The following is an 18404-nucleotide window of genomic DNA, read 5'->3' as shown; positions in this document are numbered from 1 at the left end:
AAACCGCTCCTCACCACAAAATTCAGCATCAGAAGTTTGCAGAAGAACATCTAAACAAGCCTCATGCATTCTGGAAACAGGATCTGTGTACCAGTGGGGTTAAAATAGAACTCTTTGGTCACAATGAACAAAAAGGTATGTTTGGAGAAAAAAAGGCAGATAATTTCATGAAAAGTACACCTTTCCAACCATTAAGCATGGGAGTGGATCAATCATGCTTTGGGGTTGCATTGCAGCCAATGCATGGGAAACATTTCATGGGTAGTGAGAAGAATGGATTCAATGAAATTCCAGCAAATTCTGGAAGCAAACATAATACCAACTGTAAAAAAGCTGAAGTTGACAAGAGGATGGCTTTTACAAATGGATAATCATCCTAAACAAACCTCAAAATCCACAATATACTACCTCAAAAGGAGCAAGCTAAAGTTTTTTTTACCATGGGTCTCACAGTCCCCTAATCGGAACATTGAAAATCAGTGGATAGACCTCAAAAGAGTAGTGTATGCAAGACGGCCCAGGAATCTCACAGAACTGGAAGAAGGTTATGGCTCTCAGACTATGGAAACACTAAAACATGTTTTTTATTGCTTCAAAAAAGAAATCATTGTGTAAAACTTACATAAATAAAAAAAAGTATACATATTAGGTATCGCCGCATCCGTGAGAACCTGGTCTATAAAAATATCACATGATCTAACCTGTCAGATGAATGTTGTAAATAACAAAAAATAAAAACAGTGCCAAAACAGCTATTTCTTGTTATCTTGCCTCACAAAAAGTGTAATATAGAGCAACCAAAAATCATATGTACCCTAAACTAGTACCAACAATACTGCCACCCTATCCCGTAGTTTCTAAAATGGGGCCACTTTTTTGGAGTTTCTACTCTAGGGGTGCATCAGGGGGGCTTCAAATGGGACATGGTGTCAAAAAAAACAGTCCAGCAAAATCTGCCTTCCAAAAACCGTATGGCATTCCTTTCCTTCTGCGCCCTGCCGTGTGCCCGTACAGCGGTTTACGACCACATATGGGGTGTTTCTGTAAACTACAGAATCAGGGCCATAAATATTGAGTTTGGTTTGGCTGTTAACCCTTGCTTTGCAACTGGAAAAAAAATATTAAAATGGAAAATCTGCCAAAAAAGTGAAATTTTGAAATTGTATCTCTATTTTCCATTAATTCTTGTGGAACACCTAAAGGGTTAACAAAGTTTGTAAAATCAGTTTTGAATACCTTGAGGGGTGTAGTTTATAGAATGGGGTCATTTTTGGGTGGTTTCTATTATGTAAGCCTCGCAAAGTGACTTCAGACCTGAACTGGTCCCTAAAAATTGGGTTTTTGATTTGCTTCTAAACTTCTAAGCCTTGTAACATCCCCAAAAAATTAAATATCATTCCCAAAATGATCCAAACATGAAGTAGACATATGGGGAATGTAAAGTAATAACTATTTTTGGAGGTATTACTATGTATTATAGAAGTAGAGAAATTGAAACTTGGAAATTTGCAATTTGTTACAAATTTTTGGTAAATTTTGTATTTTTTGGACTTCATTTTACCAGTGTTATGAAGTACAATATGTGACGAAAAAACTATCTCAGAATGGCCTGGATAAGTCAAAGCGTTTTAAAGTTATCAGCATTTAAAGTGACACTGGTCAGATTTGCAAAAATTGGCCTGGTCCCTAAGGTGAAATAGGGCTGAGTCCTTAAGGGGTTAAAAGCAGAGAAATTGAAATTTAGAAAATTGCGAATTTGGATTTTTTTATAAATAAAGGTGAAATATATTGACTCAAATTCATGACTATCATGAAGTACAATGTGTCACGAGAAAACTATCTCTGAATGACTTGGATAAGTAGAGGCGTTCCAAAGTTAATACCACATAAAGTGAGATATGTCAGATTTGCAAAATTAGGCCTGGTCAGGAAGGGGGCAAATGGCCCAGATGGGAAGTGGTTAACTTTAAAAAAATCTATTTAAAATAAGCATTAGTGTGGAAATCATGGAGTGGCAACATTTCAGGAATGAAACCCTCCATCAGGTTGTTAGGCAGTAAGCTTCCATGTGGTCACAGGAGTTGCACATGTCTGCTCTATTTAACTCTTTGGGACAGCAGGAGATAGAGTACAGGAGAGGCTCTATTTTCATGATTAGCAGGGGCCCCAGTGGTCAGACCTATGCCAATCAGACACTTATACCCTACTCTGTGTATAGAGGATAGGTGTCATTCGTTAAAAGGTAGTCATACATTAAAGGGGTTAGGTCACGATTGATGTACGATTTTCATTTTTTACATCATACAATACATGACAATAATTCAAAAAAAACTAGAACCAACCCTGTTCCTCACATGGATCCAGAGATCTCGCCATTAATTGTTCCAATTGGTTTGCTAGAGTATCTTTAGCTTGGCAGCTCAAGGGATGTTTCCTTTTTGCTGCAGCTCTCGCTCTGTAACTGCCATAGCTTGTAGCTCAGTGCGATGGACAAAAAACAAGGAAAAGAACAAACAGCAGGTGGCGCTATACAGATACAATTTATAGAATTTTTTATTACACGCAATTACAAAAGTATTCAGATCCCGGTGCTGGTTTAAAAATTTTTTGAATATGTTTTGTGACACAACCCATTTAAGGACTTCGCATCGAGGAAAATAAAGAGATTGAATGCTGAAAAAGCATACATGATTTTTTTTAATGAAATTACATTCTTACCTTAAAAAGCGTTCATATAGATGCCCAGATGCAACAGAGAAGATATTTAGAATGTCTGATTTCTTTTCTTTTATTTCTGTATTTATTGCTCCTGTAAAACTAAACAAAAAATAAATACATTTTACCTGGTATAAAAAGTGGGATTAAACAGTTATAGTTAGCAAATGTTCAATATTTTACCGGTGTCTGGAATTTTCATATTTTGTTTTTGTAACAATCAGACATTGTCACAACCACAGAAACCGAAGAAAGGCAGTGCTCTCCTCGTAAAGCAAAAGCCTGTTAGAACTGCACATACAGTATTTCAAGCAAACCCATGAAAGAGAAACTGGATTCATATGCAATATAGTAAAACCGTGTAAAGCCTAAGAAATTGAAAAACTAGTGCAGTGTCTCATACACAGTGGTGGGGTTGGACAAAATACCACTGCTGTTCTCATGTCATTGCCTCAAATAAACATGCTTGGTCATACATTGACTGGAACAGACTGTACAAAATTTTCATTGATTGCAATATAGATTATTAGATTTGCTTACATAAAATATATTTGCTATCTTAATACAATAACTATACCATTTTGGACAATACAAATTATCATTAAAATAATTGCTAAAGTGTAGACGTCATCAGTTTAACCCTTTCCCGACCAGCGCCGTACTAGTACGGCCGGGTCTTTAAAGATGGCGTCCGCTCCTGAGAGAAAATGCCTTTGTTATTAATTAAAAATCCATTTAATGACTATTCAGGCAAAAGGGTTGGGTCAAGCTAGACCTGATCAGGGTAAAATATAATGACCTAGATACCTATTGGTTGCCACCCCAAACAGAACAATCCTATAAACCTGAGTCCTGATAATTGATGTACAAACTATTGCAAAGACCTGGGGGTAGTATGCAATTAGAGCTATATTGCTGAGCGGTTATATATTTAAATGCTGCTCTCCGCAAGTCCAAACACCAATGCCAAATTGACATTTGCCTAAAATGCTCAGGTGTAGGCTAATACAAATGCCGGAGGGAAAAATAAAGTTGCCAGGGTATGCAATTGCAGACCAAATGGCAAGGTACAACTAGCATACAATTGAGGACTAATATCAGCGGCTAAAGCATGAACGATCAGCCGCTGCCTATAGTCCTCGACCCTGGACCCAGACCCTTGGGATCAGGGCTTAATAATAATATTCTTTTGACAAGCCCAGCCCTAAATATAGGTGTACGGAGGTCAAGCTATGCTCGCTATTAGGCTAATAAAATGTATTACCAAGAGACCCGTACAGACCCACCGATCGACGCGTTTCATTAACCGGGATAAACCCGGTATTTCATCAGGAGTTACTGGACAAGGTCTGTACTAACGGTAGCTGTACACAGCTGATATCGTGAGTGCATCTATAGAGCCTAACCGGGACTGTGGCGGCTGTAATGTGTCCGCCAAGCCTGGCTTATTAAATGGAAATAGACACACACCCATGGGCTGGGCTTGCAAAGTGGGCGCTCCAATCGCAGTGAGCGTGTGTAAGAAACACACGCTGGTGCCCGCCTCAAATACATCGCTAGTCGCTCCAGGGGAGGAAAATGAGTAAGTACAGTATACAGTGAACAATCCGCAGCCTAAATAACGCAACCAGAGACATAATGTTTGCAACAGATTAGGATACTAAAAGTTCAGCTAACAACAAGAAATTATCCTTGTGCCCCCACTTTCGCAAATCTCTACCTGGGTTGGTGGGGGGTTGGTGGGAACGAGAAGTGGGCTTCAGTGAAGCCATGGAACGATAGACCTCATACATTTTATTATGGATGAGGTACATCGATGATGTGTTTATCCTCTGGAAGGGGACGCAGACCATGTTCAGCAAGTTTGTATCAGCATTGAACATCAATGATCTAGGTCTATTTTTCACCAGCGAGATCAGTGACACTTGTTTGACCTTTCTGGATATTTCTGTGAGTATTGATTCATCACGCAAATTGGTAACCAATATGTACAGAAAACCAACGGCTACCAATACATTACTCGCTTGGGATAGTGGACATCCGTATGCCCCTAAAAAAGGAATTCCTAAAGGTCAGTACCTGAGAGCACGTAGAAACTCCGGATGATCTCCACAGGAGGTTCTCACAGCGAGGATATCCACCATCATGCCTCAAGAAAGCCTACCAGCATGCAACAGGGAAAATCTTTTGCACCCCAAAAAATCGCCATGATGTAGATAATGTGAAGTTTCACATCATTGGCACTTTTGACCTGGCGCACAAAGAGGTGCCGTAAAAAAAGAAAAAAAAAGGAGGTTAACAAATGCTACCTGGGTCAATAAAATCCTGGGAGTAGTGTTAAACCAGAGGTGCCAAATGTGATGGTAGCGAAAGGAAATTTGAAGAGTAAAAGAGGTGAAGCAAGAGGATTGCAGGGTGGTGGAGAAGGCAGCTGAAAATAGTGTAAGTGGAGCTATACACTTGGTGATCAGGTAAAGATAATTAAAACTTGGCAGTCAGGAAAAAAACTTCACAAACAACTCTTACCAACTTGCAAGCTTGTAAGATGGAACAATACAAAGTGAGAGGAAAAAAATAAAAATTAAAAAAAAGGAACAAAAAGAGAAAGCACCACTCTCCACGCAACTAAAGGAAAATAACTTGTGGTGGCCCAAGGGAACAGGGTTATCGGTAAATCAGGTGGAGTGGTGGATCTCCGAAATATCCCAAACAGATACAGTAATAGTGGTAGTAATAAAAAAATACTTTGACAGTGCCAAATGTTCACATTAGACTGACAATTTTAATGTAAATAGAACGTAATACACATACTCTATTAAATACTAGGATAAAAACAAATCCAAAGTGAAACTTCAGTTAACTCACTTCGCTGGGGGGTTGCCACCAGGATAAAACTCAAGACACCTGGGCCAAAAAAACAAAACGTCCGGGATCGCCTGTAGTGTGGTGGAGATTGAAGTCAGTACTCCAGTCGTGCGATAGAGATGGCAATCAGCACACGGGTCAGCAACTTGTCAATCGCTGAATTTCAAGGATATGCGGCTCAACGCGTTTCGGGGAAGGCATAAAATCCCCTTCATCAGGAGCAATAATAATACATAATAATAAGAAGAATGTGTCTTACGTTCTATTTACATTAATATTGTGGTTCTAATCTAAACATTTGGCACTCTCGAAGTATTTTTTATTACTACCACTATTACTGTATCTGTTTGGGATATTTTGGGGATCCACTACTCCACCCAATTTACCGATAAACATGTTCACTGGGCCACCACAAATTCTTCTCCTTTGGTTGCGTGGAGAGTGGCACCTTCTCTTTTGTTCCTTTTTTTAATTTTATTTTTTTCCTCTCACTTTGTATTGCTCCATCTTGCAAGGTTGCTAGTGGGTAAGCGTCGTTTGTGACCTTTTTTTTTCTGGCTGCCAAGTTTTAATTATCTTTACCTGAGCACAAAGAGGTGTGCCGGAATGTTGGGGAATTTTGCAATCAGATCTGGATGTGGGGTACCTTGTCGGCCTGTACAGGTCTATTGTTAATACATTTTATTAGCCTAATAGCGAGCATAGCTTGACACCTATATTTAGGGCTGGGCTTGTCAAAAGAATATTAAGCCCTGATCCCAAGGGTCTGGGTCCAGGGTCGAGGACTATAGACAGCGGCTGATCGTTCATGCTGTAGCCGCTGATATTATTCCTCAATTGTATGCTAGTTGTACCTTGCCATTTGGTCTACAATTGCATACCCTGGCAACTTTATTTATCCCTCCGGCATTTGTATTAGCCTACACCTGAGCGACTTGCAGGGAGCGGCATTTAAATATATAACCGCTCAGCAATATAGCTCACAGTACACTAATTGCATACTACCCCCAGGTCTTTGCAATAGTTTGTACATCAATTATCAGCTAAGTCCTTATCCACTATCAGGACTCAGGTTTATAGGATTATGCTGTTTGGGGTGGCAACCAATAGGTGTCTAGGTCATTCATTATATTTTACCCTGACCAGGTCCGGGTTGACCCAACTACTTGCCTGAATAGTTATTGAATGGAATTTTAATAATTAATAATAAAGGGATTTTAAGCGTTTTTCTCTCAGGAAGTGTTGAAAAAAAAAAATATATATATAAAATGACCCCACTTTCCTCAAAATAAAAAAACTCAAAAAGTAAAAAAAATATACACCATGGAAATCGCCACGTGCGAAAATGCCCATAGTATAAAAATATTTTCTCCATATGGCAAAGCGGAAAAAAATCATCAAAATAACTGTTTTCGGTCGGTTTAAATAAAAAGTGATCAAAAAGTCATACACACCCCAGAATGGTTTCAACGGAAAGTACAGATCGTCCCACAAAAAATGAGCCCCACACAGTTCCATAAAAATAACTACAAAAAATTATAGGGGTCAGAATATGATGATGATAAAATAAAACAGATTTTTCCCAAGGTTTTTATTATTTTATCAGTATCAAAACACAAGAGAAACTATACATATAAGATATCGCTGGTCAGTTTTATCGCACATTGAATGTCGTAAATAAAAAAAAACGTAAAACTGTGGAGGAATTATTTTTCCAATTCCACCTCATTTGGAAAAAAAAATCCTGCTTCCCACTACATCATATGCAATATTAAATGGTGGCATTGGAAAGTACAACTTAACCACCTCCGGACCGCCTAACGCAGGATCGCGTTCCGGAGGTGGCAGCCCTGCGCAGAGTCACGCATATATGCGTCATCTCGCGATGGCCGAGATTTCCTGTGAACGCGCGCACACAGGCGCGCGCGCTCACAGGAACGGAAGGTAAGAGAGTTGATCTCCAGCCTGCCAGCGGCGATCGTTCGCTGGCAGGCTGGAGATGTGTTTTTTTTAACCCCTAACAGGTATATTAGACGCTGTTTTGATAACAGCGTCTAATATACCTGCTACCTGGTCCTCTGGTGGTCCCCTTTGTTTGGATCGACCACCAGAGGACACAGGTAGCTCAGTAAAGTAGCACCAAGCACCACTACACTACACTACACCCCCCCCCCGTCACTTATTAACCCCTTATTAGCCCCTGATCACCCCATATAGACTCCCTGATCACCCCCCTGTCATTGATTACCCCCCTGTCATTGATCAACCCCCTGTAAAGCTCCATTCAGACGTCCGCATGATTTTTACGGATCCACTGATAGATGGATCGGATCCGCAAAACGCAACCGGAAGTCTGAATGAAGCCTTACAGGGGCGTGATCAATGACTGTGGTGATCACCCCATATAGACTCCCTGATCACCCCCCTGTCATTGATTACCCCCCTGTCATTGATTACCCCCCTGTAAAGCTCCATTCAGATGTCCGCATGATTTTTACGGATGCACTGATAGATGGATCGGATCCGCAAAACGCATCCGGACGTCTGAATGAAGCCTTACAGGGGCATGATCAATGACTGTGGTGATCACCCCATATAGACTCCCTGATCACCCCCCTGTCACTGATTACCCCCCTGTAAAGCTCCATTCAGATGTCCGCATGATTTTTACGGATGCACTGATAGATGGATCCGATCCGCAAAACGCATCCGGACGTCTGAATGAAGCCTTACAGGGGCATGATCAATGACTGTGGTGATCACCCCCCTGTCATTGATTACCCCCCTGTAAAGCTCCATTCAGATGTCCGCATGATTTTTACGGATGCACTGATAGATGGATCCGATCCGCAAAACGCATCCGGACGTCTGAATGAAGCCTTACAGGGGCATGATCAATGACTGTGGTGATCACCCCCCTGTCATTGATTACCCCCCTGTAAAGCTCCATTCAGATGTCCGCATGATTTTTACGGATGCACTGATAGATGGATCGGATCCGCAAAACGCATCCGGACGTCTGAATCAAGCCTTACAGGGGCATGATCAATGACTGTGGTGATCACCCCATATAGACTCCCTGATCACCCCCCTGTAAAGCTCAATTCAGATGTCCGCATGATTTTTACGGATGCACTGATAGATGGATCCGATCCGCAAAACGCATCCGGACGTCTGAATGAAGCCTTACAGGGGCATGATCAATGACTGTGGTGATCACCCCCCTGTCATTGATTACCCCCCTGTAAAGCTCCATTCAGATGTCCGCATGATTTTTACGGATGCACTGATAGATGGATCCGATCCGCAAAACGCATCCGGACGTCTGAATGAAGCCTTACAGGGGCATGATCAATGACTGTGGTGATCACCCCATATAGACTCCCTGATCACCCCCCTGTAAAGCTCCATTCAGATGTCCGCATGATTTTTACGGATGCACTGATAGATGGATCCGATCCGCAAAACGCATCCGGACGTCTGAATGAAGCCTTACAGGGGCATGATCAATGACTGTGGTGATCACCCCATATAGACTCCCTGATCACCCCCCTGTAAAGCTCCATTCAGATGTCCGCATGATTTTTACGGATGCACTGATAGATGGATCCGATCCGCAAAACGCATCCGGACGTCTGAATGAAGCCTTACAGGGGCATGATCAATGACTGTGGTGATCACCCCATATAGACTCCCTGATTACCCCCCTGTAAAGCTCCATTCAGATGTCCGCATGATTTTTACGGATGCACTGATAGATGGATCCGATCCGCAAAACGCATCCGGACGTCTGAATGAAGCCTTACAGGGGCATGATCAATGACTGTGGTGATCACCCCATATAGACTCCCTGATCACCCCCCTGTCATTGATCACCCCCCCCTGTCATTGATCACCACCCCTGTCATTGATCACCCCTCTGTAAGGCTCCATTCAGACATTTTTTTGGCCCAAGTTAGCGGAATTATTTTTTTTTTTTTCTTACAAAGTCTCATATTCCACTAACTTGTGTCAAAAAATAAAATCTCACATGAACTCACCATACCCCTCACGGAATCCAAATGCGTAAAATTTTTTAGACATTTATATTCCACACTTCTTCTCACGCTTTAGGGCCCCTAGAATGCCAGGGCAGTATAAATACCCCACATGTGACCCCATTTCGGAAAGAAGACACCCCCAGGTATTCCGTGAGGGGCATATTGAGTCCATGAAAGATTGAAATTTTTGTCCCAAGTTAGCGGAACGGGAGACTTTGTGAGAAAAAAATTAAAAATATCAATTTTCGCTAACTTGTGCCAAAAAAAAAAAATTTCTATGAACTCGCCATGCCCCTCATTGAATACCTTGGGGTGTCTTATTTCCAAAATGGGGTCACATGTGGGGTATTTATACTGCCCTGGCATTCTAGGGGCCCCAAAGCGTGAGAAGAAGTCTGGTATCCAAATGTCTAAAAATGCCCTCCTAAAAGGAATTTGGGCCCCTTTGCCCACCTAGGCTGCAAAAAAAGTGTCACACATCTGGTATCGTCGTACTCAGGAGAAGTTGGGGAATGTGTTTTGGGGTGTCATTTTACATATACCCATGCTGGGTGAGAGAAATATCTTGGCAAAAGACAACTTTTCCCATTTTTTTATACAAAGTTGGCATTTGACCAAGATATTTATCTCACCCAGCATGGGTATATGTAAAATGACACCCCAAAACACATTCCCCACCTTCTCCTGAGTACGGCAATACCAGATGTGTGACACTTTTTTGCAGCCTAGGTGGGCAAAGGGGCCCATATTCCAAAGAGCACCTTTCGGATTTCACAGGTCATTTTTTACAGAATTTGATTTCAAACTCCTTACCACACATTTGGGCCCCTAGAATGCCAGGGCAGTATAACTACCCCACAAGTGACCCCATTTTGGAAAGAAGAGACCCCAAGGTATTCGCTGATGGGCATAGTGAGTTCATGGAAGTTTTTATTTTTTGTCACAAGTTAGTGGAATATGAGACTTTGTATGAAAAAAAAAAAAAAAAAAAATCATCATTTTCCACTAACTTGTGACAAAAAATAAAAAATTCTAGGAACTTGCCATGCCCCTCACGGAATACCTTGGGGTGTCTTCTTTCCAAAATGGGGTCACTTGTGGGGTAGTTATACTGCCCTGGCATTCTAGGGGCCCAAATGTGTGGTAAGGAGTTTGAAATCAAATTCTGTAAAAAATGACCTGTGAAATCCGAAAGGTGCTCTTTGGAATATGGGCCCCTTTGCCCACCTAGGCTGCAAAAAAGTGTCACACATCTGGTATCGCCGTACTCAGGAGAAGGTGGGGAATGTGTTTTGGGGTGTCATTTTACATATACCCATGCTGGGTGAGAGAAATATCTTGGCAAAGGACAACTTTTCCCATTTTTTTATACAAAGTTGGCATTTGACCAAGATATTTATCTCACCCAGCATGGGTATATGTAAAAAGACACCCCAAAACACATTCCCCACCTTCTCCTGAGTACGGAGATACCAGATGTGTGACACTTTTTTGCAGCCTAGGTGGGCAAAGGGGCCCATATTCCAAAGAGCACCTTTCGGATTTCACAGGTCATTTTTTACAGAATTTGATTTCAAACTCCTTACCACACATTTGGGCCCCTAGAATGCCAGGGCAGTATAACTACCCCACAAGTGACCCCATTTTGGAAAGAAGAGACCCCAAAGTATTTCGTGATGGGCATAGTGAGTTCATAGAAGTTTTTATTTTTTGTCACAAGTTAGTGGAATATGAGACTTTGTAAGAAAAAAAAAAAAAAAAAAATAAATCATCATTTTCCGCTAACTTGTGACAAAAAATAAAAAGTTCTATGAACTCACTATGCCCATCAGCGAATACCTTAGGGTGTGTACTTTCCGAAATGGGGTCATTTGTGGGGTGTTTGTACTGTCTGGCCATTGTAGAACCTCAGGAAACATGACAGGTGCTCAGAAAGTCAGAGCTGCTTCAAAAAGCGGAAATTCACATTTTTGTACCATAGTTTGTAAACGCTATAACTTTTACCCAAACCATTTTTTTTTACCCAAACATTTTTTTTTTATCAAAGACATGTAGAACTATAAATTTAGAGCAAAATTTCTATATTGATCTAGTTTTTTTTGCAAAATTTTACAACTGAAAGTGAAAAATGTCATTTTTTTGCAAAAAAAATCGTTAAATTTCCATTAATAACAAAAAAAGTAAAAATGTCAGCAGCAATGAAATACCACCAAATGAAAGCTCTATTAGTGAGAAGAAAAGGAGGTAAAATTCATTTGGGTGGTAAGTTGCATGACCGAGCAATAAACGGTGAAAGTAGTGTAGGTCAGAAGTGTAAAAAGTGGCCTGGTCTTTCAGGGTGTTTAAGCACTGGGGGCTGAAGTGGTTAAAGGGCTTCTGTCACTCCACTAAAGTCATTATTTTTTTTTGGGCTAGTTAAATTACTTATATTGCGATATATGAAAATATAATGGTCTTGCTTACTTTGATTCAGCAGTTTCTTCTAAAAACAAAGTTTTATAATATGTAAATTAGGTCTCTACCAGCAAGTAGGGCAGCTACTTGCTGGTAGCAGCTGCAGAAAACCGCCCCCCTCGTCGTGTTGATTGACCGGGCCAGCCGCGATCTCCTCCTCCGGCCAGCCCTGTCGGCATTTCAAAAATCGCGCGCCTGTGTTCATTCGGCGCAGGCACTCTGAGATGAGGAGGCTCGCCTCCTCAGCACTCCCTCAGTGCGCCTGCGCCGATGACGTCTTCTATTTCGGTGATGTCATCGGCGCAGGCGCACTGGGGGAGTTCTGAATTAACAACAAATTCTGAATTAACCTATCTGTATATTCTAATGTGGGGGGAAACCCGAGCACCGAGCCACCATACTGCCCTACCAGCCTCTAGACTAAACTAATACTTATCTGGTTAAACCTATATTTACCAATAACTTATCCAATAGCCAGCTATAATTAAGCATTAAATCAACAAACCTACAAAAACAAAACAGCAAAACCACCAAAGATAATACATTACATCTCATGTTTCTTAATTATCACAAGTAATAACTAATTTACAACTAATAAGGATGAGATGTAATTTATTAGCTGCAGTGGTTCTTTAATTAACGCCTGCATTTGACTATGCAATTTCCTCTTGATTGTCAGCATGCACAGTTAACTCATATTTAAAGCTAACCTATTATTTCTTTAATAAATCCAAATATTCTAAATGAATGTGTTGATCACTTTTATTATATCCATTAATAGGGATTGGACATAATTATTACGGTTACAGAGCTTGCTACAAATCCTCTGCTTCCTTTCACACATAATTAGATGATACCGTTATGACTGCTTGTTGCTGCCACAAGGGGGAGCTTTTTGAAGAGTTATGTATACAGCAAGTTGTGCCTACATGAAGCCAGGTGTTCATCATGTCCGTAGTTTTTACTCCATTTGTGACTTGACCGTTTACATTTCTATTATTTTTTGCAGGACGGAATAGTGTACCATAACATGCTTTTCTATCCTGCAAAAAAAAAGTACAGAAACAAATTTTTTTTTACACTGCAGTAAATGGGAGATGGAAAAAAACGTAAGACAATACCGTTAAACATATCCTTTTTTTTTATATCCCGATACTTCTATTATGATATCTGTTCACCGTTTCCCATTGTATGCCGTGTGGCTGATTGCAGTGTTGTGCGTACTGGCTGCAGATACTTGTGGCTGTGAACATGAAGATTGTGTTTTTATCTACTCTCTATTAAGTAGGGCAGGGGTTAATCTGTGCCAGCTAATTCTCTGTGCCTTGTAGGACCTCTTTCTGTTCACATGCACCTGCATGTGTTTTGGGCTAATGAGCTCTGCTATATGTTCTGTCTGTCTATCCCACACCTTGGCTGTTCTGTTTTCCTGTGCAGTCCTTGTCAGTCTGTATGCCTGATCTGCGTCAGTTGTCGTGTCTGATCTTATCCTACCTGAGTTCCGGCTATATTAAGGGTCCATTCACACGTAGGGTGAATAAAAGGGAGGCATAGCGTCCTTATTGTTTGTCCCAGCATCAAAATGGTTACTTGGCACAGTGGTTCCACACTACCGCTGATCTGTCTTGATCGATAACAGCGGTTCCGTAACAACTTCCTACTTCCTTTGATACACTTTATATCTTTATTTATTTCACAAAATCGTATACCGTATTTTTCTCCCCATAAGACGCACTTTTTCTCCCCCCAAAATGAGGGAGAAATGCCCCTGCGTCTTATGGGGCGAATGCTTGCAGTTTTACATCGCAAGCTGCGATGTAGGAGCGAGCGGGGACTCGGGGAGGGACTGGGAGGAGGAGCTGGGGGCCGGCAATAGCGGCGGGGCGGTGCAGTCAGTGTAGTATAGCCCCGCCGCTCCGGTACACTAATATAAGATGTCTTATTCAATTAATTGAATTATTAAACATGTCCCCCAACTCCTAATAGTACCTTACATCCTAACAGCTTCAGTAGAATGCCGGTAGGCAGGCGGGCGGGCGGCAGCGTAACTCCCTGATGTCACGTGCCTGCGCCGCCTACTTTATGAATAAAGCAGGCGGCGCAGGCAAGTGACGTCAGTGAGGGACGCACCGGCCGCCCGACCTGCCTGCATTGTACTAAAGCGGTTAGGATGTAAGGTACTATTAGGAGTGAGGGGGGCATGTTTAATAACTATTAATTGAATAAGACATCTTATATTTGTATACTGGAGCGGCGATGGCGGCGGGGATCTGTGGATGGCACTGTTATGGGCTGGGGGGGTCTGTGGATGCCACTGTTATGGGCTGGGGGGATCTGTGGATGGCACTGTTATGGGCTGGGGGGGTCTGTGGATGGCACTGTTATGGGCTGGGGGGGTCTGTGGATGGCACTGTTATGGGCTGGGGGGGGGGCTGTGGATGGCACGGTTATGGCCTGGGGGGGGGGTCTGTGGATGGCACATATATAACAGTGCCATCCACAGATCCCCCCAGCCCATAACAGTGCCATCCACAGATCCCCCCCCTGTAACAGTGCCATCCACAGATCCCCCTGTAACAGTGCAAGCCACAGATCCCCCCATAACAGTGTCCGTCACAGATCCCCCCCATAACAGTGTCCGTCATCCACAGATCCCCCCATAACAGTGTCAGTCATCCACAGATCCCCCCCATAACAGTGTCAGTCATCCACAGATCCCCCCCATAACAGTGTCCGTCATCCACAGATCCCCCCCATAACAGTGTCAGTCATCCACAGATCCCCAGTAATAGTGCCATCCACAGACCACCATTAGTTCCAAACCCACAGCACACCTTTTGGTTAAAAAAAATTTCTTTCTTATTTTCCTCCCCAAAAACCTAGGTGCGTCTTATGGGCTGGTGCGTCTTATAGGGCGATAAATACGGTACTTAAAAAAATAAAAGGATAGATAACCACAAAATTACATACCTTTATGTACTTTTTTTATTTTTTTTACATTCAGAAAAAATGAAATGTGAACAGGCGTTTACTTAACTGCTTCTCAATGCTGGCTCCTTGCTCCTCCTCCCAGCCTGTGATGGTCCACTGGCATCTGCTCCCTCACTGGAAACATCCGATTTGACAATGCCTGCAGCCACTGGCCAATTACTACGCCATGACAAATGGTCACATGACACAAGGGGATCCTGTCTCCGGCGCTGCAAACGATTGGCGGCGGTGATGTCAAACCAATTGTTGACATAGAGGGAGCCCAGCAGAGCATTCCAAATAATCATTCCTTTACAGGTATGCCACTTCCCCCCCCCCCCCATTCTTGCACAGCCCCTTTAATCTTTTTCTACTGGGGCTTCACCACACAGAACATGGTGAAAACAGAGACTGTACAATGGCCGCTGCAGAATAAGATTACGACACTGTCAACTGAAGAAATAATAGGACACCGAGGATTATGAAAGCATATGCCGGAGTTACAACTATAAGTATGATATGCCTTACTGTACCTGAAATGGCAGCTAAACTTTTAATACAGTTTAATTATTTCAGCATTTCAGATGCTATACAACAAATATTGATTGCCAAAAGGAATTTTGTAGATTTCTACATCAAAAGAGAAACGCTTCAATTTAATGAAATTGCTGATTTTCTTTTAAATATCTTTACTGTATTAGAAAAGAAGCTTGTCAATATAGTATTTGGAACCAGTGCTTCGGCCTGCAGAGTGCAGGGATGGATGGTTTCTATGTATTCTCAGCATTTTCCATAATGCATAGTAATCATCATTGGGGGAGACTAACACCATGTGAGAAAATACAAACCTCTGAGCCACAGACACAAATCTAGTAGTTCTGTTCCAGGCAACAGAATGTAACAGTCCTTTCAGCTAAACTAATTAATCATAGTGAAACTCAAATGCCTAAGAGCACTTGTACTAATGCTTTCTTAATCCAAATGACACACAGAAAGGTCCAAGGATAGGACAATCACACATAACATGAATACAGTATACCTCTATAATGAAAAGAGTAGTAGGCTAATGAAATAACAATTGAGGGAAAGTGGAAGGATTTGAAAAGGAGCATTCACATATGCTTGCCTTCAAGCCTAGAAGGTGTTACTTGTAGAACACTTCAGGTTGGCCACTACAGAACACCTACAATATTACAGGGAGGGTTATGACCAAAAAGGCTACCTTCAAACAGGAAAATAAAGAAACAATTCATAACAACAATGAAGGGGGTTTTATGCAAGGAACCAACAAGAAACACAGAAGAATGATCGCAAAAAAGACCACTTAGTCTGTCCTTATATTATTTCCTTTATATTTTTCACTTGGTATAGATTAGAGATGAGCGAATCGATTCTAAACTAACCAGATTTATTACGAACGTCACAATAAAATTGTTCCCAAACGAACCCAAACTTTTGACAGTTTGTTTTGGACAAATCATATAAAAATGGGGCCCAGCAGTGGGGGGAATTGGTAAGGCTTTCACTGATTGGCTAACAGGCTGATCAGCCAATCGGGAGCAGTATGCTGTTCTCTGCTGTGGATGTGTTGTGGCATGGTTTGCCAAAAAAACTAGTTTAAAACATAGGTCACTACTGCAGTGTAATAGGGACACTAAAGAGATATAATTGCGTAAATTTTAAGAACTTTGATTCAGGAATGCATATAGAGAGTGAGGGGCTGGTCACTAAGAATCTGATTTTTAATACAGCTGCCCATAACAAAATCTGCAAGAAAAAGAAACAAATTTTTCTCTGTATATGAAAAGGCAGCCTGCCTTTTTTTACTTCATGTTTCTACAGTTCAGACACTTATTGCCAGTACCCCAATGGCATTCAGCTTGCCAACGCTGAGCAACTGCGTATTTACTGTATGTTCTTCTAAAAATGATTTCAGTGCATTACACTCACTTTATTAAAAGCACTGTATTTCAGTGCAAGATAACAGGTAGTTATAGCAAAGGCAAAACTGCAATAATGCCAGTTTCATACCAGTTTTATTAAATGCGTTGCATATTACTGCAAGATAATGGGTAGCAGCAAGAGCATTTTACGACAATAACACCAAACTACAATGCTCCATTTTTATACTCGTGTTATTAAACACATTTTATTTTTACTGCACTAAACTTATTGTATTACTGTAGCGGCTGTCCCGGGGTGTTCACACATTATCGGTGTACAAGATATGTATATTCTCTTGTAACTCAGTTTTTTGGTTATATACTGTATAAGCAGTTTGCTCAATTGATTATATATTTGGGTACTAACGGACATACTACTTGCACCATTTCATAGTCTATTTATTTTTGATATTTGAAGGCATTTTAGCTACAATTCCTATCTAGATACATTGATCAATATGCCAAATTACTATCACAGAAAATGGAAGTTTGTAATTTGTGCATACATTGTAAATTGGGGTATTTACCATATGATTCACCCATATGATGAATACAGTTTATGTACCGAATTACCTCTCGGAGCAGCCGCATATTTCTCTTTGGTGAGATTCATATTTTTTTTTATAGTTTTCATAAATTAATATCTTCAATAAAGTATTTTGTATTCATGTCTATAATGACTCTGGTTTGTTCGTATTCTATTAATTAGGATAGAGTCAGCCCATAACTTGGGGAAATTTAAATGAGTACGCCGTTGGAGCTTTCTATTATTATTTTTTGTTCCCACATCTGTTAAGAATATTGGATGTTTACTGCAAGATACTGTGTAGTTGAAGGAAATTTATTGCAAAAATTGCATTGTTATACCCGTGCATTACTGCAACAGGTTATGTACACTGCCCGTCCAAAAAAAAAGTCGCCACCAAAAATATTTCGCTGGACCGCCTTTAGCTCTGATTACGGCACACATTCGCCATGGCATTGTTTCGATAAGATTCTGCAATGTCACAAGATTTATTTCCATCCAGTGTTGCATTAATATTCTTGCATTGATGATGGTAGAGTCTGACTGCTTCGCAAAGCCTTCTCCAGCCCATCCCAAAGATTCTCAATGGGGTTAAGGTCTGGACACTGTGGTGGCCAATCCGTGTGTGAAAATGATGTCTCATGCTCTCTGAACCACTCTTTCACAATTTGAGCCCGATGAATCCTGGTATTGTCATCTTGGAATATGCCCGTGCCATCAGGGAAGAAAAAAATCCATTGATTGAATAACCTGGTCATTCAGTATGTTCAGATAGTCAGCTGACCTCATTCTTGGAGCACATACTGTTGCTGAACCTAGACCTGACCAACTGCAGCAACCCCAGATCATAGCACTGCCCCCACAGGCTTGTACAGTAGGCACTAGGCATGA

The 18404-nt window shown here is 41.3% G+C and overlaps 1 protein-coding gene across 2 annotated transcripts in view; it reads right to left on the bottom strand.

Annotated features, from left to right (window-relative positions):
- The window catches only part of UGGT2 (UDP-glucose glycoprotein glucosyltransferase 2), a 499843-nt gene that overhangs the window by 80824 nt on the left and 400615 nt on the right, over positions 1 to 18404 (bottom strand). For both annotated transcript variants that reach the window (XM_040425306.1, XM_040425307.1), the window contains exon 32: positions 2719 to 2817. In XM_040425306.1, coding sequence (XP_040281240.1) covers positions 2719 to 2817 — 99 coding nt within the window. The remainder of the gene's footprint in view (positions 1 to 2718; positions 2818 to 18404) is intronic.

Source organism: Bufo bufo, chromosome 3 (genome assembly GCF_905171765.1).
Source record: "Bufo bufo chromosome 3, aBufBuf1.1, whole genome shotgun sequence".
Taxonomy (NCBI): Eukaryota; Metazoa; Chordata; class Amphibia; order Anura; family Bufonidae; genus Bufo; species Bufo bufo.
The sequence above is the reverse complement of the archived record's forward strand: the minus strand, read 5'-3'. Positions and strand labels throughout refer to the sequence as shown.